Genomic DNA, 25808 nt, shown 5'->3' with positions numbered 1-25808 from the left:
GAGAAGGGTAGGCACCCACTTCATCCAACTCTGCGCTAGGACAGCAGCAGACGCAGTAGGGCTGAATAACTATTTGTTTGTCAAACCCTCCCAGGTAGGGCCCAGTCTTTCACCAAATTCTAGAAACCTCATCTAGAACTGGGGCCACGGGCCACCACCTTGGGCCCAGAACTTTATTGGGACTGCAGTGCCTCCTGGTGGCCAGTGTGAGAAACTGCAGCCCTGATCCTGGCCAACAGGGTGTGTGTGGCCCTTGAACCTTCCTGCAGGGGCCAGGGAACCCGCCCTGTGGAGAGCAGAGTCTCCCAACACCCAGTGACTCCCCCTCAGTCTTGGCTTCCTGCAGAGGCCGTGCCCTCTCCATAACCCCTTTTTCCCCATCCCTGGCAGGGATTCAGGCAATGCTGATTGAACTGAGGAAACAAATGGCCAAGTTTCATCCACGAGGCGCAGGGCCGCCTTTCGTCCTTCATCCCCTGCCCTATGGCTGGTTTCCTCGAGGGCCCTCATCCTGCAAGGTCTACTCTTCCACCCCCATGCCACAGCCACCGCATACAAGCAGTGTGTGCTGAGGGACCAAGGCCTGGGTCCCTTTCCTACAGGTATTTTGTCACCCTCAGCAGGGGGTGCAAAGCTGCCCCAGTGCTACCAAATGTAGGAACGCAGGCCCTGTCTCGGGGAGGTGCTGCTCTGGACTGCTTACAGTCTAGTGGGGAGCAGGTAAACCAGTGCGTTAAAGCAGGGAATTCCATATTTAAGAGGTAAGCCCAGCCCAGGGAGGTAAAGTTGTGCCCCTCGCACTGAGCCTTGGAAGCCCAGTAGAAGCACTTCACAAAAGAAGACACGCAACAAATTAAAGGTGCAACTTCACTGGTGATTTTCAAAATGCAAATTCAAACAAGATTTCGCTTTCCTCCATCACACTGGCAAAGATTTTCAAAACACTGTGACTGGTTCTGGCCCTGAAGTAGGCGGGCACACTGCTGGTTACTGAGGAAAGGGGCACGTTTCTAGAAGACACTTTAGCCATGTTTAGCAGAGGTCCTAAGGTGTGTATGTGATTGAACTCGTATTTCTCGTTCTTGGAGCTTCTTCTAAGGTAATCACCATGAATGTATTGAGGGATTTAACCAGAAGGAAGCTCGTCACAGGCCTGTTATAATTTCAAAGAATCGGAAACCTGTGTGTCCAACAGTAGGAGAGTGATCTCATAAAACAGTTTGCCCATGTGGTGAAATGCTATGCAGCCATGAAAAATGATGTGATGGAAGAATATAGAACAGCATAGAGAGATGTACTCAGGGTCGTGTCGGTTAAAAAAAAAAAAAAAACATACAAAAAATTTCCCCGCATGTGTGTGATCGTGTTCTTCTTTTGCTTTGTCTTGCGTTTTCAATTTTTTTTCACATAGAACATAGATAAGTGTGTGTAACGAGAAAAAAGAAGCCACAAAAGTTACAGAGAGTGACACACAGGTGGTAGTAGTTGTTAGTCAGCCGGATGTATGAGGGGCAGTTAGAAGGAAGGGTGCACGCAGAAACGTGGAAGCCTAAGGCCACTATGTGTTGGGGTGTGGGAGCTGTCCTGTGGGACTGCAAGCCAGGAGGATGTAAGTGTGTGAAGCAGGCGGGGACCTGCCCTACCTGGGGAATCCCGAATGCCACCGTAAGCCTATTTTGTAAGGTTGGCAGATTTAGCAAAAAAAACAAACTAACAACAAAACCAGGATACTCAGTTAAATACGAATTTCATGTAAACAATGAATAACTTTTAGTGGAAGTATTTCCCATGCAATATTTGGAACGTACTTTTAGTAAAAAAAAAAATATTCTCTGTTTCGCTGCAATGCTAATTTAACTAAGCACCTTGTATTTTATCTAGCGGTCCCGGTGAGGGCTCTGGGAGCCAGTGAAAACCTTGAGAGAGAGTCATGATAGGAGCAGATGTGTGAGTTTTAGGCTCTCTCTCTCTTGTATTTGAGGGTAGTGAGCCTGAGGGCAGAGAAAGCCATTAGATGGTCTGAACTCGAGCTTGAGCTCTGGGAGTCTCCAAGAGGCCTCAGAGTCATGGGGACCCCATTTTGCAAGGCTAGTGGTCAGTGCCCACGGCACAAGGGGCCTTTCTCTGAAGCTTTCCTCTACTCCACTCCAAGTGGCGCTCATTTCCTGACTCCTGAGATCACACAGCAGAGTCAAGCACCCAACCAAACAGCATCATTTGGGATTCTGACAGCGGCTTTCAAATAGTGTTTTAAAATGACAAAAGCAATTCCTGTTCATGGTAGGACAAATAGAAAATTCAGACCCCCCAAAAAAAAATGAACGAAAGGAACCCCTGTACCTGTATTCTTACCCCTGGAAACTTCTAGTATTTTCTATGGATGCTGTTCCACCTCGCCCCCTCTTCTTTTCAAGATAACATTTACTTAATAATTCATGAACATCTTTCTAGGTACTAAAATGCTATTCCTCTGTAGCATCAGTTTCATTCATTTGTTTACCAAATGTGTTTCTTGAATACCTACTGCATGTTAGCCACAATATTAGGCATTAGACAGAAGAGGTAAACAAAGCAAATATATTCAGATATATTCTCTATTTGGTGGGAGAGAGAGACAATAAACAAAGGGGAAAAAAAACTAAATAAGTACATAACAATGACTACTAAATTCCAAGAAAGAAACAGTCTGCAGAATAAAGAGTATCCGCATGGCTCTTCCATTCATGGAAATATCACCCTTTATTTAATCAACGTTCTATTACCAGATATTTTGGTTATTTTCAGTTTTTCTGTATAATAATGTCATGATGTACTTTCTCGCTGGTTAATTATTTGTGCCCATATAATGATCTCTTTCAGACGAATTCCTAGAAGTGGGATGTCTGGCTAAAGACATACAAACATTTTACTTAGGTTTTCTTGAATATATTTAAACACAATTTTATATTTTCTCTATAGTTGACATCTCTTTTGTTTTGAAAATAACAGGCTGTAAAATTAAAATTTGGGGTGTGTACAGTTTTATGAATTTTAACACATCCCCACGCAGACTGAGGTACTCATCACCACCTTTGGAACACAGGATGGTTCCACACAGCAGTGTAGCCCTTTGTGGTCAAACCCACCCCCTGCCCCAGGCCCTGGCCAGCAGTGAGCTGTTCACCATCCCCGTACTGTTGCCTCTCCCAGCATGTCAGATGGTACATAAGTGAAGTCCTACATCACGTAAATTTTGAGACTGGCTTCTTTTACAGGCCAAATGCTGCCTTTGCAAGTTATTTCTTGTATCAATTATTGTTCCTTTTATCTCCGAGTAGCATCCCATGGCACGGCTGCATCGGTTTGCTGAGCTAGTCACCTGTTAGAGGACAGTTGCGGTGATTCTAAACAAAGCTTTCATAAACATTCGCATGCAAGTTTGGTGTCCACCCCCACCCTGCCCTCAAAAATGTCTTCATTTCTTTAGAGTGAATGCCTAGCAGTGGGATTGCTGGGTCATGGGGTTAGTGTATATTTAATGACGTAAGACACTGCCGCCCTGTTTTCCCACCAGCGATGTACGAGAGTTCCAGTGGCTCCGTATCCTCACCATCACTCGGTATCGTCAGGTTTTCTGTGTCCATTGCAGTAGGTGTGTAGTGATATCTCATTGGGCTTTTAGGTTGCATTTCCATAGTTGATAACATGTTGAGAATGTTTTCGTGCTCATTTGCCACCTGTATATCTTCTTGGGTGAAATGTCTGTTCAAATATTTTGCCCACTTAAAAAGAAATTATATATATATATTACTGTTAACTAAAGTCCACCACACCTTCAGATATCACTCTTTTTTCCCAAATGTCCTTTTATTGTTCCAGGACATCACCAAAGATGCCACATTACATTTAGTCCTCATGTCTCCTTAGCCTTTTGTGGTCTGTGACACTTTCTCGGACTTCCCTTATTTGGAGAAGCATTTTTAGGGCTTGGATTGTGCACGCTGGTGAACAGGAGCACCTGGTCAGCTTGTGGGTGGCTGGCCCGAGCACCCACACTTCTGCCCCCTGCTCTCCTCTGCAGATGGGTAGCTCCTTGAGGCAGGGACACTGTCTCCATTGGTGCAATCAGCCAGATTCCATGCACGTTCGCTGACGAGTCACCCTAGTTACTGCTGCCCCTTCAGCCTTATTTATGGGGCCTGGAGCTAACCTAGGGACAGCAAGCTGAGCTCTGGACAGAGCTCAGTGGCAGATGAGGTGGGTTGGAGACATGATCAATGGCTAACCTTTCACCTCCGCCCCCACCTCCACACGACTGTTTGGACAGCAGTGGGTTTAGTCAGTGCCCTTTAAATAGCATGAAAGGGCCCCATGCTGGCCTGTTTTGTTTAAGGAGATTACATCGGAGCTGTGCTCTCTGCCATAGGGTGAGTGAGGCCAACTCACCCAAGAACAGAGCGAGCAGCTTGTCCCCCACAAAGCAGATGTTTGGAGGGAAAATAGATGTAATCAAAACCATGGAGGATAAAATTACTCAGACCCCTTCGACATACACTCCATATGCAAGGGCCTGTGTGCAACTCCACACACACACACACCGCGCATGTCCATACCCACCCACGCGTGTCTGCAGAGCAATGCACGCTCACACATACGCACAATAGCACACATCCCATTTGTGTGCCTGCACTTGACCACACAAGCGTGCACACTCTGTAGGCAACTACACATATGTTCTCCACACCCATGCACAGCTGCAGACCGTGCCACATGCCCGAGGGCACACACACTTGTGCACTCAGAAGGAATACACACACAGATGCCTCCGGCACCCTCTCCCCAAATGGCTTCAGAAGTTTGTTCTTTTTAAATAAATCAGTCATAAAAATAATTTCTCTTTAAATTACAGTCATAAAAAAAAAAATCGCAGTCACCTTTGGAAATCTCTTAAGGGCTTTCATGTCAAAAAGAAAGGTTAGACTAGATTAGAGTGACGCCATTTAGTTGAACCAAGACAAATGGGTAGAGGTTAAGGGAATGAAGAAAGGTTTTCTATTTCGAAATCCAATAGCCAGGACCGTCTAGCCGCAGCCCAGGCAGGTCCCAGAAGAGGTTCAGGCAGAGGCCGAAGGGCCTTCTGGAGCTCCTGATTAAGAACGTAACTTTGAACTGAATGCTTCCCACTTCATCAGAAGTGGTCGACGGAAATAACATTTACCAAGGACTGTTTGGAGGGCGTGCCATACCGTCAGGGCCACCCTGGCGTGCGTACCTTCTGTGAGGCAGGCTGTGATTACTCTTGATCTTTTATGCACCTCACTTGATTCCTTTGGGTTGTCTGGGGTTTATTTCCACATCAAGACATTCTACTGGGATTACGCAGATTGGGATTACAGAGCCTTGGGCTGGACAAAGGCCACAAAGAAGGGGCGTCAGCAGAGCACCAGGACAGCGTCTATATGGGAGCTGCCCTCGGGAGGGCAGGGGGGACATCGGACCTGCAGGCAGATGGCCTGGACCCAGGTGGGGCTCTTTGCTTCTCAGCCTCATGCCAGCACTGGGTGCCATCGGCCTGAAGAAAGCTAACCTGGCAGCTGGGCCAGCTGAGAGTCTCCCAGTGGCCTTTCTTCTACCCCGGTGTGCAGCGTGGTGGGTGTGGAGCTGGATCCTGGCAGATGCTGGACTGGATTTCCTGGACATTGAAATTCCCGCCTCCTCCATGAAGCCTACCTCTCTGCTTCTCCTTCTGCCTCCTGACCCCTCCCTGCTTCCCTGCTACTCCCTGCATGTCTGTCTCGGTCTTCTACCCGCTCTCCCTCGGTGAGCTCATCTCCTCCTCCCACTTCAGCTGTCCACCTTTAACGGTGGCATTAGCCAGTGTGTGCCTCTTTTTCATGTATCGTATCCACCGTTCTCCTCATTGTCTACCAGGATGAACTGGTTCATTCATTTGTTCAGCAGTGTTTTCTTCATGTTCGCCGTAGGCTGCTGGCACATGGTAGGTGCACAAAGATAGCTGGACAGAGTGAGTGCTCAGTAATAGGTCTGTTAGAAAGTGCCATTTACTCTTCAGCAATTTCTCATTGCGTGTCTGCCGCCTGCCCCATCCTGGGTTAAGCCCTGGGCTGAAAAGGGACAAATGGCATGAGGTCCCAGCCCTCGGGACATCCTATAGGAGCAGCTGGACGTTCAGGGATTGATTATCTACTAGTCAGAGACTAGCAATTGGAGCAGCTGAGCAGAAGATGGAGGGATCTCTATGGCTGTTGCAGTCTGGGAAGGCTTCCTGGAGAAGCTGGTGCTTGACTGGACTTGAAGGTCAGCTGGAAAGAAGGGACATTCCAGACAGGTGGCCGGAGGTGGGTGTGAGGGGGACCCAGGAAGTCAGTGGCTTCCTTTGGTCTGCAGGAATTCCGCCTGAGTCGTGGAACCTGTTTTCAGTGGTCGTCTTTGTTGAGGAGGGCACTGCAGAGCAAGCTGGACGCTCACAGCACCTAGGCTCGGGCCACCATGCTGATTCTCCACCCAGCCCCTCAGGATCATGTAGTCGGAGAGCAATCTGCTGGCTTTGCCCACGCCTAGCACTGTCACCCAGCCTACCCCTGGCACCCGGCCTCAAACAGGCTCGAGAAGCTAGGGGCCACTTGAGGAACAGCAGTAGGAACTACAGCTACTTAGGACAAGGAAGGCTCAGAGAGGCGCGGTAGCTGCTCTAAACATCTGCAGGGCTGTCCTGGGGCAGGGGCTGGACGTTTAGAACCAGGACAAATGAGCCAGACCTCCCTGCAACACACATGGGCTGGACCTAAGGACGAATGGTCTGGCTGTCCTGGGGGCAGTAAGCTCTCTGGCACCAAAGCCTGGATTGCAGCACCTGGTGGGGCTGCCGGGGGGTAGAAGGAGGTTGAACTAGGTGCCTTCCAGTCTGGGGTCTTTGGATTGAGTTCCTGAGAGGGCCTTGGCTTGCCAGTCTGACCAGTTGGGAGGGGCACAGAACCTTGGGGGAGTTCTATTTTTTGTCTAAATTAGGGACCCAGCCTCAGGATTTAAAGCAAGATGACTAATAATCAAGACTGAGATTAGGAGGCATTTTTCTCTTCTTTGAGACCAGAAGCGTCACTCCCATTTATCTCTCAGCCTTTTCAGTCAGCTGACATTTGCTTGGATACACACAAGCCCCATCTTTCTCCCCATCCAGATCCTAAGGGAAGGTCCACTGGTAAGTAATGTGGGAGGGACACTCTACTGGGCTGAGGTGTGACACCACCCCTGCCTGCTGTCCCCACTCCAGATGGCACATGCCTGCTCCCCTGTGTAGACGAGACTCACGTGAACTGAGTGACTTGAAGTCACAGGCAGACCGTGCTGGAGCTGGGACCGAGAGTTGATCTCCCAACTCTTGGTCTGGTGGTTTTGGCACGCACGGTGCTGTCTCCCATCTCTCCTGTTCTCGCTGGGTCTCAGTGGGTGGCTGGAGGTGGGGAAACTGGATTCTTACTTCTCGCCATGGAAGGCTGGACTCAGTCAGCCTAGAACCAGCTGAGCGCTGAGGGGTTTCTCTGAGGGGCTGCATCATTACGCCCTCCTCCTCAGGGGCTGGTCCTTCTGCCCCCAGGATGAGCACAGCAGGCCTTCTTGACTATGTGAGGCCCCTGGATTGCTTTGCCTCTACTACTCTCCCTGAGGAAGGGACCCAGGAGCTAAGAGGCCACACTCTCTCGCCAGTTAGCACATACATATTCCCTGCTCTCTCTGATCTCTGTCAGCACCTCTCCCAACTCCCGGTGAAAACTAGGGGTTGGGGCTGGTCCCTACCAACTCGCAGTTTCTAGAACATGGAGCTCCCTCTGGGCAGCCCAGACACTTTGGCTGTGTGGGGTGGTCCCAATCCCAGGATGGATGCCAGAGGATGCTGGAAGGGTCCTCAGGGTCATGGGATGAGGTCTGGGGAGCAGGGCTATGGCAGGAGGGGTAGGGGTTGCCCCCTCCAGGTCTGGCCTCCAGGAAGTTGCATAACAAAGATGTTTATTTTTGGTGAGGCTGAGTGGGATTTCTTCTCTTAAAAAAAACAAAAAACCCAAAACATAAAACTTATTTGTCTGCCAGGAAGATAAATATCTTTGCTGAAAGCTCTTGGCCCGGCTGACAGCGGCAGTTTGCATGCTGCTGTCACTGAAGCCTTGGCAATCTGCGTGTGTCTGGGCTCAGATGGGTGTCATGCGTGATGCCTGCGGGCCAGCCCACCATCCCGATGGCATCAGCACTGGTAGTGACTCTCAGAAATGTCCTCCCAAAGCTGCTTCCAGGCCCACTCACGTCCACCCCCTTTCCTTGGTACCTTGGAGAGGGAGGTGCGAATGACAGAACCAAATGTGCCACTCAGCTTCCCCAGCACGAAGAGAGCCCCCAGTGTATACAGAAAGCCAGGGATGAGAGTGAACCCGAAGCCTTGGCCCCCAGGACCTGGACAGAGTCAGGAGACCTGGGCTAGAGGCATCATCCTGACACTTAATGCCTGTTGTTTGGACCTATTCTCAGAAGAGGAAACTGAGGGTCAGAGTGGTCTTCATGCTTGTGACGATCAGCGCTTGTGCACGTGAAAGGTCTTGTCAACGCTCCTCACACTTCACAAGAGTCATAGACAAGGCAATGTGGTTCAGAGAGAGGCTCACACCCATCTCCAGACACGGCCTTGTGCCCTTTCCACAGTGCCACCCATGCTCCTGCACTCAGGTGCTCCAGGGAGGGTCTGCCCACTTGGAGGACTTCTCCAGAGTCCGAGTCCTCTGCTGTTCTCAAGTCCAGGCCAGAACTGGGAATGACACTGGCAGAAACCCACCCAGCGGCACTGTGCTGAATGCTTCACATGTTGGCCTCTTTAATCCCACAACTACCCTATAAGGATATCTATCCTACAGGCATCTTCATCCCCATTTTACAGAGCAGAAAACTGAGGCACAAAGAGGTTAAGTGAACTGTCCAAAGCACACAGCTGGAGAGTCGTCCCTGCGGGAGTCACACCGTGGTGCCTGGCTCGGAGGCCAGTGTGTCTGCCCAGGGTGCTCACTGGGCTTTGCAGACACGGACAAGCTGCTTCCATTCCACCCTCCACCCTGGCCACTGCCTCCTCATTCTTGACCTGCATGGGTTGACTTGTCTTTTCAGCTCTAAGCTTCTAGGAATCAGGAGGCAGAGCCCCATTTTGTCAGCTGGCAGAGGCTGTGGGCCTGGGCCTCGAGCTTTGTGTAAATCTAGCAGTGTCCACATGGAGGGGGCAGGACACTGCTTGGCCAATAGGTCAGACCAGTGGGGCAGGGGGGTAAGGGGATATAATTCCTCAGCTCTTGGGGCGGAATTTCCACAGCTCCTGCTGAACCCCAGACAGGACCAGGTCAAGAAAGGAGGGGCGTTCTGTCTGCCTTGATGTTGGCCTCACCTCCTCACCCCAGGCGCAGATGGGCCAGACATGGCTGCTGAATAAGTTTTCCGTCCCACCCCAGGCATCTGAGGCACTGGGTCAGCATCCTCGATGCCCAAAGGAGAAGTTCTGGCAAAGGGCATCCTTCTCTAGGGATGAGCCTGGGGTCAGTGGGGTAGTAATTAAAGGTCATAGAGGTCAGATTGGTTGACTCAGAGTCACATAACATTGATGCTGAAAGGGGCTCAGAAAGATTCTGAGATAATGTCAAAGAGGCTCAGAGAGGGAAAGAGCCTTGGCCAAGGTCACACAGCATATTCATGGAAAGCCAGGATTAGAACCCTGACCTCGCATCCAATGTATACCCCCTGAGAGGGGAAAGGCAGGAGATGGCTGCCCGTCCCTCCCTCCTCTCTTGCTCGATTCAGCCATTGGTTTCTGACCTTGTATCCTACTCCCTCAGCCAAGGAGAGCTCCCTGAGTGAGCCAGAGTTACCACCTGACTCTGACACCGTGGGGATGGACAACAGCTACCTCAGTGTGAAGGAGGCTGGGGTGAAGGGTCCCCAGGACCGGGCCAGCGCTGACCTCCCCAGCCCGCTGGAGAAGGCCGACTCGGAGAGCAACAAGGGCAAGAAGCGGAGGAACCGAACCACTTTCACCAGCTACCAGCTGGAGGAGCTGGAGAAGGTCTTTCAGAAGACCCACTACCCCGACGTGTACGCGCGGGAGCAGCTGGCCATGAGAACGGACCTCACCGAGGCCCGCGTGCAGGTCAGTGAGTGTGTCTGGGGTGGGAAGGGAGAGCAGGGCCTGCCCTTGGGCTGGTGGCTCGAGCTGACACTGCCTGACTGTCCTTCAGCCACATGCTCTTCACTTCACCAAGGAGAGCCTCCAAGGCTCCCAGCCTGCCCCTCACAGCCCTGCTCCAGCCAGGACAAGTCTGCTTTTATCCACCTTAATATCAGGCTTTTGCTCTGGTTGGAGCAGAGGTGACAGAAGGAGGGCCCTCGGTGGAGGGGCAGGAAGCCTGTTAATTATTTCTGGGCTCTATGTGGTGTGACAGTCCAGGCCCTTTCAAGAAGGAGAAGATGTCTGGTTTCTGATCTGGAAGGCCTGGCTCTCAGAAAGGAAACAGGATAAACTTAAAGACATCCACAGCAGCTTGATGATCAGAAATAGGGAACAATCCAGCTCTTCTTTCTGCCCAGGATGGCCTGCCTACTCCTCCATCATTCAGGTCCCAACTAGATTTACGTCCTTTGAGAAGTCTTCCTGCCCACCATGGCAAAAGCACTAGTCCCTACCACCACCCAGCCACCCAACACAACACGATCCAACATAGCATAACCCAACCCAACCCAACCCAAAAAGTCCAACACAGCTCAACCCAACCCAACCCAACACAACACAACACAACACAACAAAGTCCAACACAGCTCAACCCAACCCAACCCAACCAAACCCAACCCAACAAAGTCCGACACAGCTCAACCCAACTCAACCCAAACCAACACAATCCAACCCAACCCAACTCAACCCAACCCAATGCAACACAACACAACACAACCAAACCAGGTTACCTACTACCACATTATCCTATTTTATCTTCTTTGTAGAATTTATGACTGGCTTAACGTATTTGATCTGCTTGTCTCCTCCCACTAGAAAGTGAGTCTTTGAGGGCAGGTACTGTCTGATTGTTCATCACTCACGGTATTCCTACCAATTAGAGAAGGCTGAACTTAGAGCGACAAGGGCAAAAAAGAAATATCTGTAGACCAATTGACCTCTTTTGTCCAGAGAGGTGCGTTCCCCCACCTTGCATGAAATTCAGCAAAGAAAGAATCAGAAAGGAAGCCAAGACCTTTGAATACCTCAAAACAGGTGACAAAATTCACACACTGGAGCTCAAGCTTCAGCTTAGCACAAAATAAATATCTTGCTCAGTCTGCTTTCCCCCCCAGAGCATGTTAGAAATAGCAAATAAGGTGTTAGATAGCAGTTCCCCGCCCCCCGCCCCTCCCTTCCAGTGGGTTAGGGAAATCAACAGCTTGAGAAAAATACTATTTTTTGTTTATTTATTTTTTTAAAGCAGCTCAGCTCAGTTCAGTGGGCATTTCAGTGCCAGGACAAAGCCCTTGGTTACTCAGCAGGCCCAAGGGCGCCCCCTGTTGCATTAGGCGTCAATAAAAGCTTTATCACTCTCTACCATGTTCTGTTTATTAAGGCAGAGGCATTCGTAATTTAGGCCAGAAACGTTTTCATCTACAATAGCCAATGTGAAAAGGACTAACAGTTATCAGTAAATATGTAGCCATCCACTAACTTCAGGTACCCAAAGTAATTCTGAATAGTCAGGTTGTTTAACCATAAGTTCCTGAGAGCAGGCTGTCTGTTTTATTCCTCTCCAGTGCTGAACTGGTGGGGACAAACCAGTTCCTTTCCTGTGCGGGATGTGTATACATATGTGTGTGCATGTGTGTGTTCCTAACAAATGGATGGGAATGTTCAGGAGTAGAATTCACTTAGTATCGAAAGAAGGATGGCTCTTTCAGTACAAGACATGGAAAGGACATTGGGGCATGTCTAGCATTTTTCAATCACCACCTGAAATAGAGTATTCTGTCTGCACGTGCGCACACACACAAACACACACACAATTTATGCCTACATCCAAAAATGGAGCTGAGGCAGCTTACAATGAAAGATGTACTGTTTTCTTTATTTTCATCTAAGAAGAACAACAACTTCGTGAAACGGAAAGGTAATTATGTCAAAAATCTAGGCTTAGGATCATAGTTGTCACTGAACACAAATTGCAACCCTGAGCTTCCTGGCAGCCACGGCAGAAAGGGAAACCCGATTGGGTTGTGTATCTTATCATCTAAGGGGAGGATCACAGAATTAGAGAATGTTAGTGCTGGAAAGGATCACCTGGTCCTCTCGTTTGGTAACGAGGAAGAAGAGGCCCAGAGGTGGGAAATGATTGCCGGTGCTCAGGCGAGTCAGGAAGAGTGACTCACTGGCAGTGTGGAGACTAGAATCTAGGACTCCTGAGTTCCATCCCACTGCTTCTTCCACTTTAGTTTGCTCTACCAGGACACGTGCCAGATTGTTCCGAGACTTTTCTTTGTATAAAGGCAGCAGGGTGGGTGGGATCTTCATGTGCGTCAGACCTCTGGGTTGAGCCCTGAGCCGCACAGTGCCCTGGGGGGTGGAGGGAGTGGTGATGGAACCCCCTGCCTGCCTCTGTTGAGTTAGTTCGGGGCCCGTATTCAGCTGGTGGGAGGCCAGGTGCCTGGCGTCGAGTGGCGGAGGGGACAGGGAGGAGGCGATGAGGACTCTGAGATGGACCTTTCCTGGGAAGAAGCCCGGGGTTTGGCCCTGCTCCAGGGGGCTGAAGGGGCCTCTCTCTGCTGTCTGGGATTCCAATCTCCGCAGCTGGTGTCTGAAGACAATAAGACAGAGGCCTCCCTCCCTCCCTCGCCCTGGGCCACCCCACCCTGGCCCCAGATGGGCTGCGGTTAGCAAGGCCTCTGCCAAGACAGTTGATTCCTTGGGGAGAGGCCTGTGCTGAGTGGGCCTGTGCCGGGGTGGTCCTGGGGTGAGACATGCAGAATGGAAGGCCGGGACCTCGCAGGCCACTCTCCTCCCTAGGGCTGTACAGTGGAGACAGGCCTGGGGCACAGAGCATTTGTGGCGGGGCCGGTGGAGTCCCAGGCTCCAGGGATCAGAAATGGAAGGCAACTCCAAGCCTCAGGGCCATGAATGTCAGCACAGGGGGGGCCCGTGAGGATACCCCTGCCATCACCCAATTTATGTGTGAGAACACTGAAGACCCGAGAGGCTTTGATTTGAGCAGAAAAGCTCCAGCCTTGCATACAGGGTAAGGCCCAGGGAGGAAGGCACGGGAGAAGGAGGTGGGGAGGTCTGCTCCCATTGGGCTGCTCCCCCACAGCTGGGCCGCCTCCCCCAAGCTCCATCTTTAGCCCTCAAATAAAGCCCTCAGCCTGACCCCAAGCCACTCCCTTCCCAAAGACAGTGCTATCTCTGCTGCCTCTCCCACGCCTGCTCATCCATCTTCCTAGATAACCAGGTCTCCCCTCTCCCCCGCCTCTTCCTCCCCCACACTTAGCTCCAGCCCCCCCACCTTACATTCCATCTCCCCCAACTCTGCTCCTCCCCTCAATTCCAGGCCCCGTTTGGGACCCTGGCCTCCTTCCTCCTGGCTCTGTGATCCTCCTGGCCCATCCAGAGCCTATGTGACACTCCACCAGTGTTTCTCCACCTTCACATTTCCCACACAGTGACCGGAGCCCACAGAGACTCAGGGAAACCCCCGCAGTGGCAGCAACATAAGCTTTTTCTTGCCTTCGCCCCACCCCCAGAGAAAGAAGCCATCTTGATGCCTCCAGGGGGCTTCTCCCCTCCTCCCCAACTCCCCCCACAGAAAACCCTGGGAGGTGGAGGAAGGAGCGGAAAGACTGAGCTAAGCCTGCAGGAAATTAAACATGAAATGAAAACAAGCTCCTCTGATGCAGTCTCTCATCCTGCCCCCAGTCCCCCATTCCAGGCCACTGATAAAGGGGGATCCCGTTTCAGCAGTGCAGAAAGGAGACCCGATATGCCCTTGGCTCCCAGCGGGCGGACTGGGCCTAGACCCCAAAGCCCCGGGGGGACAAGGGGCCCCAGGAGGCTCTGGGGCAGGGCTGAGACCCCAAGCCCAGGAGAGGGCCAGTCTCCAAGGAGAACACAGAGTCAAGAGGGGAGATGGAGTGACTCTGAAAGAAATGTTGGCCAGTGTGTGTGTGTGTGTGTGTGTGTGTGTGTGTGCGCGCGCGCACGCACTTGTGAACATGTATACTTGGGACTAGGGAGGGAAAATGAGGTGTAGTACCACACTCCCTCCTCACCCCCACCCTCCCCACACTAACATGAGACACACATACTTCAGCTTTTTTGACTCCTAGCAAAAGACAGCAAGAAAGTTCAGGACCTATAAATAAACAAGTGTGAAGTACTCTAAAACCTGTGACAAAATTTCATGTCTATCTCACCTGCTGCCCTATGAGGCACCACCCCTATGGGGATGTCAATACAGATATTGGCCCATTTTCCAGATGTAGAAACTGAGGCCATTGGCAATGCCAATGCTCCAATGGACACTCCGTTTCCCAGCTACACTTGAAGCCTCCTCAGGCTTAGCAGCCTCCGTGCTGCCCTGTGGGGAGCCTGGCCGTGCCTCAGGCCAGCTCCAGCCCCTTCCTATGAGGAAGCCTGGTGCTGTAGTTGACAGTTGTTTCTGGAGATGACCCCTCTTACTTAGCTCTGCAGCAGCACAGATCATGATGGACGGGAAGTGTTTCCACCCGTGCGGCAGGGACTGGACCTGAGGAAAGCCGGCGCTCTCAGTGCCTAGACCTTAGCGGCCAAGCTCCTTGTCACTGCTCCATGCTCCCCATCCTCGAGGCTGCTGACGGTGTGCTGTTCCAGCTGTGCCCACGTGCCCCTTAGTCAGCTGTCAGGCACACATCAAGCTGACAGAAATCTCCCTCCGGGGAGCTCCGAGGTCTGCCTTGGACTCAGCCTGAAGCCATTCCTGGCCTGGAAGCTGATCCCTTTTCACCTCTTGTCCCATCCTGTGATCCCAAGTCACAGACAGGGGCAGGAGGCCCCAAGGTGAGCTCTTCCTACGAGCCTTGGGAAAGTTCTCAGCCTGCCTGAAATGCTCCAGCAAAGGAAATGGACCTGCCTCACCCCAGAGATTCCAGCTCGCTCACCTGAGACTCGGAGACCGCCCTCCTCATGGGGTTCCCAGTCAACCTAACACCCCCACCCACCCCTGATCAGTGACAGGTGGGCGCCCCTCCTGCTCAGTATCAGGCACTCTCCTGCACGAAGAGTTTGCAGCGGACGCCTCTATTGATGGCACCAAGAGCAAACCCTTTCACTGGTACTCAAGGCTCTCCACACTCTGATATCTGCTTCCACCTTCTTTCCCTCCCACCACTACCCCCAACAGGGCAGCGTGGCCTCCTGAGGCCTCCCGAGCCTTCCCTACTGTTTCTAAACTCAGGCCTGGGCTTTCCTCCCTCCAGCCAACACTCAAGGCCCAGCTCCAGTCCTCCCCTCCAAGAAGCCATCCCCGATTGCCTCTGTTGCCCAGCTGAACCCCTCTTGTCCACAGAACCTTTAACATATTGGGCTCTGAGCTGGGAAACTGTTTCCAGTAAGAGGGCTGCAGAGAGGATTCAGGAAGGTAGGGAATCTGGGCCAATAGGCCCCGGGGAGCTATGAACCTTTTGGAAAACTGTGTGCGTGCGTGCGTGTGTGTGTGTGTGTGTGTGTGTGTGTGTGTGTGTGTGTGTGAGAGAGAGAGAGAGAGACAGAGAGAGAGAGGTCCTCCAGTAGAAAGATTTTCTGGAGGAGCATTCACAGCCTTAATCAGGCTCTCCACAGGGGTCCGTGGCCCACAGCAGATTGGGCCACGTGTTGGGGTTGGTTGGATGATTGCTAAGTGACCAGTGATGTGTTTCATGTGTGTGTGACGCTTGTTCTGTTCTGAAGCTTAGGAAAAATGAAGTTCCTGGCCCACAGTCATACCCATGGCTAGTTGGGGTAAGCTGCCTTCCTGACTTTCGGGTGGTCATTCCAGATTGTAAGCTCTGGAGGATAAAGGCTAAAGCAGCACTTATCTGCAGCCCCATGTCCTGCTGGGGCTCAAGGGATCGGCTTGCACCTCCTGAAGGTGAGGCCTCCAGCTCGGGGTCTGACCCCTGTGACAACTGCCTTCTCCTCCAGGTGTGGTTCCAGAACCGGAGGGCCAAGTGGAGGAAGAGGGAGCGTTTTGGGCAGATGCAGCAGGTCCGAACCCACTTCTCCACTGCCTATGAGCTGCCCCTCCTCACCCGAGCTGAGAACTACGCCCAGGTAAGTCCCTACCCTCAGCTGCCTGTTCCGACCCCCAGCCCCACGCGCTCTGAGAACGAGTACATCAGAGAAGGACCTAGGTCCTCTGAGATGGGACTCACGGCTCCAAGGGCCCTTCAGGCCCAGTTCAGGTGTGTGCCTGTATACAACAGAGTGTAGGAGACCCAGAGCGATTTCTGTCCCACGTGTTGACCCAGGCTTGGCTGGGCTTTAGGGAAGGGAACGTTGGGGCAGTGAGGGTGGCTTTCTCCTCTACTGCTGTTGCCACTTTTGCTATGGGCGTCAGAAGCAAGGCAGGCTGAGGCCATTAGGAACCATCAGTGTTCCCAGGAAAGGCAGTGCTGACATCTGGAGGACTTGGATGACATCTGAGTCCCAGGACAGGTTGTCACCCCAGCTCCTAATCTTTCACGCTTTGGGCAATCACAAGCTCTGAGCCTCAGTTTCTTCATCTGTAACATGGACATTATAAAAGTCCCTGTCCCAACACCTTTGAAAGGCTGTGTAAGGTCTAAACTAGACACTGCAAAAATACTGTGTGAGTTATACATTTTCACAAAGCTTGCTCTGTGGGCTGCCAGTTCCCCTCCGCGTCTGTGTCCCATCTTCACCTTCTGTCCCCACCGAGCATCTTTGTAGATGTCTGTCAGCCAGCCCCCTGTTCTAGTGGCCGTTGAGTCCTCAGTGAGATGCAAAGGGACAAGAAGTAATATGAATAATGTCAGGTACCCAGGATACTGGGAGAAACCTACTTTTGGCCGAGTCCACTCCTGACACCCCTCAATCTATCCAGCAGCGGTGGCCATTTCCTCCCTCTCAGCCCTCCTTCGGTCATGGCCTCTAAGTCTAGCCCCACCCAGCAGCGAGCCAGTGGCACAGACCTTCCTGAGTCCCCTTTGCTTCTTGCTGTCTCAGGGCCATCCTGGCCTATCTGGGTACTCCACCAAGACCAACCGTGCCCCTCCCCTCCCAGGATTCATGTGGAATGAGTCAAGGGTCAGGCCTGGGGGTGAGGCTGACGAATGTGGGGTGTCTTATACACACACACCATCTGCCCCAGCTCCTGCTATGTCGTTTCATCTTTTCCTCCCCTCACTCCCTCCCCACACCCAGCATCCCACTGTCCCCTGGAGGGTGGACCTCCAGCCCTAACTCCTTGGCCTTGATCTCTGCTGCTCGCGTGCTGGAGGGAGAAAAATCACACAAGAGGTCTCATCCCTCTCATGCATCCCTCTCACCCACATGTTGCACCCCCCAGACCTCCTGATAGAGGGAGTGGGGGAAAGCCAACCAATGCCCCATCACCCAACGAACCAAAGCCAACTTGCAAGCCGTTCTTGTTGCCATGACAATACCTGTGGGATGTGAGGGTAGAGTTCCCTCCTCACTCTGCTTTTAAATGCCTTCCCTGAGTGCATTCCAAACCCTGGCGCTGCGAGGCAGGCCAGCACAGCAGCCTGAGGGCCACCGATGTGCTAGCTGAGAGGGGCACAGTCTCCTCCTCAGAGCTTGTCCTGCTCACCCTGCCCCTCCACCCAGGACACTTGGGAGATGTATTATTATTTTTTTTTTTGGCTGAGTCCCCAGCTCTACCTCCCCATAAATGCTTAGAGGAGAAAGGGGTCCAGAGGTGGAAGCTAGGGAGGGGGAAGGGATTACAGCTGCATGGATGGGAGACAAGATGTCCAGTTCAGCCCTCACTGCTGCCTGGGCATCCTCCACACCCCTGAGACTTGTGGGCATCCACCAGGCTCCATTCATCTACTCACTGGTGCTCACCACCTCCCGAGGCAGCCCCTTCCATCCTGAGTGAGTTCTGAAGCCTCAATGGTGTCAGCCCCTCAAATCTCAGCCACTGACCTTGGCTCCTGAGAGAATGAGGCCCTCACTGGCTATCTCTACCCGCTCCAGACCACAACCTGTAAGGCCAGAGCCCATGTCCCCAACACCAAAGCCTCTGAGTTGGGGTTAGCTCCCATTTATCGGGTACCTAGGAGGCGCTGGGCCTGGGGAGGGGCCTCAGGCAAGGAAGACATAGCCTCTGACCTCAAGCAATCCATGTATGCAGAGAGGGAGCCTGCAACTGTGTCTACAATCAGGAAGCCAGCCGGCTGGGGAGGGGGGGGCTGCCCTCAGCTGCTTAGCTGTGGCCCCAGGACAGCCCTTTCACTGGACCTTGATGAAGTCTGAAGTTCAGTTCTTAGAAGGGAATTTCTGTCTGCTGCGAGCCTGGCCCTGGGCACAGAGGAGCCAAAGCATAAAAGCCAGGCCCTCCTGGGGGCATCTGGAGGCCTTAAAAGTATTGAGAGGCTCCCATGTAAGTTCGAGAACGGTTTCATCATAGGGTTGGGCTGCTAAGCAGGGAGAGGTCATTCAGGGGGTAGGGGAAGCCCCTTATGGACCCCCCCTCACCTCCACCCCAGCCGGCCTATGACCTCTCTCCCTTCCATCTCCCCAGATTCAGAACCCGTCCTGGATTGGCAACAATGGGGCTGCCTCACCCGTTCCAGCCTGCGTGGTCCCCTGTGACCCGGTGCCAGCCTGCATGTCCCCTCATGCCCACCCCCCTGGCTCTGGGGCCAGCAGTGTCACCGACTTCCTGAGTGTCTCTGGGGCTGGCAGTCACGTGGGCCAGACGCACATGGGTGGCCTATTTGGAGCAGCGGGCCTCAGCCCAGGCCTCAACGGCTACGAGCTCAACGGCGAGCCAGACCGCAAGACCTCGAGCATTGCTGCCCTCCGCATGAAGGCCAAGGAGCACAGTGCAGCCATCTCCTGGGCTACCTGACAGGGCCCCTGCGGTCCCATGCCCGCGCCCTCCCCAATCTTGGGGCACTGGCCATGCCCATGCTTTCCAGGCCCCCAGCCTCTCACTCGACTGTCCTCTTAGGAACCTGGCCTGGGCCAGGGCCTGACCCTCAGCACTTTCAGCCGCCCCAAGTCTGAGGCCCCGTGAACTGTGGGGAGGGAGGGGGCAGCAAGCCCCTACCCCTCCCCCGCATGGAGGCTGAGACCCCTGCTCCTGGCTAGAGGCAGTGGAGGAAGCTGGATGGCCGAGTTTTGCAGTTGTGCATCCATTAGAAGCTGAAGACCCTTTCTCCCCACTCCTGCTCCTCCATCCCACCTGGTTTAACCGGCGAGTCGAGTTTAGATCCCCATCCAGACCCAGCAGCAGCAACAGTACAGGCACGTCCATCCCTCCCTCTTCTGTGGGGTCCCTGGTCACCAGGCCCCTGACTGTGTCTGAAGAACAGGCTGCTCAGCAGAGTCAGTCTCCTGCCTTCCCATCTGCTTTTCTCTTCCTAAAAGCCCATGGCATCTGGCCTCCTGGACCCAGGGCACCTGCCTCGCCTCTCCCTGAACGGAGGAGCCCCCATCCTGGCTGTCCCTTGTACTGGACACACCCAGAGGTAGTGGGCAGAGGAGGAGAGGAGCTGGAGCCAAAGAATCCTGCTGTCACCCAGCAATGCTGGCATCCAGGAGGATGGGACATGTTTCCACGCCCCTGCACCCTGGAGACTCTGGATCTGGGTGAATACTGCAGGGGGTGGATACAGGTCACCCACAGTACCCGTGGTGCTGGAGGAAGTAAAGCTCCTAGAGGGAGAAAGGGCTGCAGAGATGTGTCCAGGTGGGGACGGGGGATCGCGCACACACTTCTGCCCTTCAGCTCGCCTGATCCCGCGGCAGGCAGGATGACAGCCACGGTGGGCAGGTCGGGGCAGCTCTGCTTTCCACCAGTCAGACCCCTCCAGGAGGATCTTTCTCCCTTCCCCTGCCCCACCCTGGCACTCACTGGGGCTGCTGAGCAGTGTCCTGGCATGGAAGGATTTATACCTGGGACACACAAGCTAGAGCCTGGGGTCATGGCAGAAGAGGGTCGAGAACAGGGTACAAGATTCACTGGCGGACGTGGGCCTGCACTCAGCCTCCAGGCAGGCAGATCGGCCCTTACGCTGCCTCAGACTGCCTTTCTGTCATCAGCCATCCCTGGTACAGCGCCATACCTTCCAGAGCTTTCCATGGCGGGTGGGGGCTCTGTGGTCCTCAAGGTGTAGGGCAGACAGAACCTGCCCTGACACTTCTTCTCTCGGGCATCAGAAGTCTCAGCCCCTCTCTCTGGCCTCTGAAAGGGTTTGTGGGGCTTAGCTCCTCTGGGTCACTTGCTCTGCCTCAGATCTGGGGGGCAGGATGCCCTCTGGAAGCAGATTTCCCTGACTGTAAGAAGGGGCCTCCTTCTTGGGGGCGGGGGACTCCACATCGGCTTGAGACCTGCAGCTTGGGTTTTGGCCCTGGGTCAAACCCGTCACTGAAGCTTGTGGCACACCGTGTCTGTGCTCGGGGGCGAGTGTTGCAGGACCTGGGACGTCCACAGCGGTAGCCCCAAGGGAGAAGCCCAGGCCCTTTTTACCTTCTACCTTGACCCGGTCAGTGAGGAGAGCCAGGGGGGCCTGGACACAGGGCAGCCCCTGGGGTGGGGCGGGGAGTGGGATCCTCTGCCCTCGAGCTGCTCAGGGTTTACAGGAAACCGCAGTCTCCCCCTCGGCCTCATGTTCTCATCTAATCCGGAAACAGGACTGGGGATAGGATCTGGCTCTGGCCTCCCTTAATCAGAGTCAGACCTCTGTGTGCACCGTAGCTCTAAAATTGATCTTCTAGAAGTGACAAGGGTCTTAGACATTGAACTAGATGTTCTGGAAGGTTTGGCTTTAAGGGTTTCATTTGTTTAAGGATCTTGGGAGGACTCTTCAGAAGCCTTTTCCAGTTCTGAGGTTCACTGAAATCACTCAGACGCCCCAAAATCTAGCCAGGGAAAGAAGAAAATTGGTTAAGGCTGGGAACAGTCCTTGCTTCCCCCTTAAATGCTCTAGTGGCTGGAAGGATCCGAGGAGAACTTTCACCATAAGTATGTTTTCACCCAGGAGAGAATCAGTATATAAAGAAAGAGAACTAGGATGGCCCCAGAGGAGGGAAGAGAGAGAGAGGGCTTGAAGTAGATTCTTCTGGAAGGAACCCTTGGTGCTCAATCCTCTATGTATTTGCTTTCTGGCTGGGCTAGACTTAAGTCAGGCAAATTTCAACTAAAACACCTGAGACGAAAAAGCCTCTGGTAGAAGAAAAAGCTGTTGCTCTGGCTGCCTGTCCCACCAGCACAGCCCAGTCTCAACGATGAAAACATCCCCATGCATCTCCCCACAGGGGGCTACCCACCCCCAGGCCTGTCCTCGCCCTGCCTCAGCTCTCTAGGACCTGCCTACCTGACACTCTGAGAACCACAGAACCACCAAGCTGGGTGGGGGGATTAGAAACCCTGTCAGTCCAATCCCTTCACAATAGACGTGAGACGACCCCGGGCCCCAGTGGAGAAGTAACTGCCCCAGCCACCTTTAACCTGAGGCAAAGCTGAGAGAAGAGGCTGGACACGCCACCCAGGCTCTGACAGCAGCCTCAGTGGGCAATGGGTGGCAGCTGCATGAAGCCCCCCAGGGCCGCATGCCTCACTCAGCAGCTCAGCTGTCTGCTTGAGTGCCACCCTCGCCTCAGCCTTCTCCGTTGGGTGGCTAGGCCCAGGCGTTCTGCCGTCAAGGGCGGGAGGAGTCCCTGTGACAGCTCATCGATGCACAAGCAAGCGCGGATGACTCCGGGCGGGCTGGCTTCCTTAGGAAGGCAGGTGGACAGTGCTCTGTATGTCACTGCTAAGCAAATAAGCTAAAAGACGCGACGATCTCCTTCGGCTATCTGCCTAAGATCTCAATGGAGATGGCGATGAAAACCTGAAGGGCTGGGTAGCTGGCAGACCAATGGGCAGCCTCCCCGACACTGAGCCTCTGATCCCGGCTGCTGCCAAGGCTTGACACTAAGGTGCTGCTACCACCCTCAGATGCTGTCACTGCTCCTGGGACTGGGAGGAGAGGGCTCTGGGGGCACATGGAGAGGCTTGTCCCCAAGTCTGCAATGGCACTTGGAGGACACGTATAGGCTTTGTAATGTTTTCTTGCGATCTTTCAACTATACTTGATTCTCAGCTCTCACTACCGTGCCTCCAGCTTTGGGAAGCACGGTGGCCAGGTTAGCTCAAAGACACTGCAAAGGGGTGGGGGGCAGCAGTCGTGAGGTGGGGGCCCAGCACATATTGCTGTGGCTACACTGGGCCCAGCTCCAGCGCCCCCTCTGCCCTCATTTCGGCTGGGGAGACCAGAGGAACTTTGCCAGGAAAACTACCGTGTATCCTGCTTACGCAGCCATTCTCTCTGGGCTGGGTTGTGAGGAGCTAGCTTGAGAGACACTCTGGGGCTTCCTGTCTGCTCCATGGTCCTGATTGTCAGGTGCAGAGGCAAACCTGCCCAGCTGGGGGAGGATGTCCGGCAAACGGGCCTCCGGGATAATCATCCATGACCGTAACAAAGAAAAATGAGAAGGCAACAAAAACCCTACTTCTCAAAGTCACACCAACCTCACCCATGTCACTTCACGAAGGATGCTGTAGGGAGGAAACGTAGTCCAGTGAGCACATTACCCAGTCTTGCCCGCCCCCTCTCCCCCTTCTCTTACGTCCATAGAGCTAGGCCTTTATACTACTGATTTTGAAGGACAGTTTTCCATGTCTAACAATCTGTTTGGCTGCGCAGTGGCTGGAAAGAGAGCTGAGTGCTAGAAGGAACATGAACCTCAACCGATACTTACTGTTCTCATTGTAAGATATTTTAACCCTGTATAAACGCAACTTTTCCTTTAGCTTAATGGCCTGGGGTGGATATTAAATATATATATATTAAAAATACATTAAAAATTCAGAAAAATGTATAAAAAAATGAGGTCAGTTCTATAAAGTTTTACTGCCTATACCACCATGTAACTGCATTATAGCAAACTATTAATAGAAGCGTTCTTGCCTTTCAAAGTAAGTTATTGCACTTACATCTTTTGTGGGAGGGGAGGGCTGTTGGTGAGAAGGGGCCTTCGGGGCCTAGTCATGGGGCCCCCTGGAGAGCAGAAGCAGCTGGACGCTCCCAAGCGCCCCTGGCTGGGTGCAGCCCAAACTGTCTATTTGGTTGTTGTTTGCAATAAACTCCTCCTCCTTCCTCCTCTCAACTGGAACCTGTCTGTTTTGTTCTTGACTGGTGACAGATGAAATGTGATCAGAGGGGCCTCTGAAATCTCACGTTAATTGAAGTCGGCAAAAAATACTAACAGTGCCCTTTTGAACTGCTGACACAGTACAGAGTGGATTGCCAGGGTTAGATTAACAACAGGTGGCCGGCCAGGGCTCCTGCACAAAGAGGGGTGCGTGGCCTGCCAGGGTCTGGGACAGTCTGCCTGCATCCCGGCAGGCAAGCTGGGGGTGGGGGAGAAGCAGGGCTGCCAGAGTCCACTTCTCGGGCAGCGACAAGGGGTGACCACAGCTGCTGCTTAACACCCCTGCACCTCGGGAGTGCTCAGCACAGCTCTGCCTCCGTCACAGCCGGCAGGGCAGCCCCTCCGTGCCACTGAGTGCCAGTCTGAGTATCCAGGGGCTGTTCTGGAAGTAGGGGGAGAGCCAGGTCATGTAGGTCCAGGGCGCGAAGGCCTGGCTGCTTGCACAGAGCACAGGACGGACCTCCAGGAGAGGCTGATCCCGACCCTCTCGCTCCCACTTAGTGACTGAGGGAACCCTCAGGCAGTACATCCACATGATTTTTAAAGCAAAGCTCTACAAACAAATGATCCAGCAGGGAGGGGCCCAGGTGCCGCTGCAGAATAGGTGGCCCCTTGCTTTCCAGCATGATGGTGACTCAAGGAAGAGGCAGTTTAGCCTCCAGAGACCCCTGTGGTGAGAGCGGTTGTTCCCCAAACCACCTGACACTCAGCTCTCACCTCTGAAGGAGAGGAATAAGCCCCGTTCCTGCCTAGTTTGCCAACTCAAGGGGAGGATTAAATGGGATGACACACATGAGCTCGCCTGTCCATGTGTCGTTATAGCAGAAATCCTCGATGTGGCCGGTGGGGAGTAGGGTGGTGCAGTAGTGGTGGTCTGTCTCCTTACGCAGGCCCAGACTTGCACGCTCAGCAGCTAAGGAACAATAGGTCCTCCACAAATAGCTCGTTCCCCAAAATAGAGCCGACCGTAAACTGTGCACTCAGAAGCGAGAAGATGCATGCCAGCTCCAGAGACAATGGGTGTGAGAGTTGACATTTTCCCAAGAATTCTGTGATTCCAAACAGATTTTTTTTCAGCTCAACAGAGACCAACAGGCTTGAGGAAGGGCAAACTTCTGAAAGGGGCTTCCGTTTAGGACCATAAGCACACCACGTGTTAAGGTGTTGTCTTCAGGAGTTGGGAGCAAACCCACTGTGAGATCTCCCTGGCACCCTGGTCCGCGTGTGGCTCAGATGTGCACAGGCTACAGTGTTCCTGCCACACCTTCTGGAATTTCCCTTTTGCTTGCCCCACAAGCCCCCTCCCCATCCCTTCTGTCTTTTACCCACACTCTCTCTCCCTAATTTCCAGGTTCTGTTGCTGTGACATACAGGCCAAGCTACACTATGGAGAATGAAAATAAACGAGTATGTGTGCATGCGGGTATGTTGGGGGGACCAGGGAAGGGGACAAGCCTGAGGAAGGATGGAGCACGAAGCCAGCCCTTATCTCCTCGCCATGGTAGGTTTGTCAGAAAGTTCTGTTTGGATGAGAGCATGGAAAAGCGCTGGCAGGGAAGCCATAAGGTGAAGTGAGAAATGGGACGTGAGTGGAAGAACTGACTTTGCAACTTATTTGCCGTTTTCTTAGGTGAGCCACTAGAATTCTCTGATTTTCAATTTCTTCCTCTGTAAAGTGGGGATGCCAGCTCGTCCCTGCTCACCTCACAAGGTGGTAGGCAGTCCAGAAGAGTTAAAATATTTGAAAATGGTGAAGGGCTGTCGAGACAAGAGGAATCACGCACTCTGGTAGTTGGGAAGAGCCATGGGGCTTGACTTCCCTCCAATGGCTAAGGGCAGGGTGCCAAAGGCTGGGGTGCTGTTTCACAAAGTGTGTCACCACACGATGAAGCACCGGGAACCCCCGATATTATATTTATGGGATTGGCCAGGGGGGCTTTGGTGAGGGAGTTGCTGATGCAGGGTGTATGAGTGCTCAGGCTGCCGTAACAAAATACCACAACCTGGCTGGCTTACATAAGATACTTATTTTCCCACCGTCCTGGAGGCTAGAGGTCCATGATCAAGGTGCTGGTAGACTTGGCTTCCAGCAAGGCCTCTCTTCCTGGCGTGGAGATGGCGGCCTTCTCACGGTGTCCTCACATGGCCTGTCTTCCGTTATGCACACAGCTCTAGTGTCTCTTTCTTTTCTTCTAAGACGCCACCCTTATGACCTCACTTACCCTTTATTACCTCCTTATTGGCCCCATCTCCAAATCTGGTGACATTGGGGGTTAGGGCTTCAGTATATGAATTTTGCTGGGGGACACAAGTCAGTCTGTAACAAGCAGGATGGCTGGTA

The 25808-nt window shown here is 53.0% G+C and overlaps 1 protein-coding gene across 1 annotated transcript in view; it reads left to right on the top strand.

Annotated features, from left to right (window-relative positions):
• Positions 1-23559, top strand: part of ALX4 (ALX homeobox 4) — a 46125-nt gene extending 22566 nt beyond the window's left edge. The window contains exons 2-4 of the mRNA XM_019746387.3: positions 9861-10171; positions 16202-16330; positions 18789-23559. Of these exons, the coding sequence (XP_019601946.1) occupies positions 9861-10171; positions 16202-16330; positions 18789-19118 (770 nt within the window). The 3' untranslated portion in view covers positions 19119-23559. The remainder of the gene's footprint in view (positions 1-9860; positions 10172-16201; positions 16331-18788) is intronic.
• Positions 23560-25808: the final 2249 nt, after the last annotated feature.

The sequence above is a fragment of the Rhinolophus sinicus genome, chromosome 14, assembly GCF_057876585.1.
Source record: "Rhinolophus sinicus isolate RSI-liver-muscle chromosome 14, RSI-T2T, whole genome shotgun sequence".
NCBI classification, from domain to species: domain Eukaryota; kingdom Metazoa; phylum Chordata; class Mammalia; order Chiroptera; family Rhinolophidae; genus Rhinolophus; species Rhinolophus sinicus.
The sequence above is the reverse complement of the archived record's forward strand: the minus strand, read 5'-3'. Positions and strand labels throughout refer to the sequence as shown.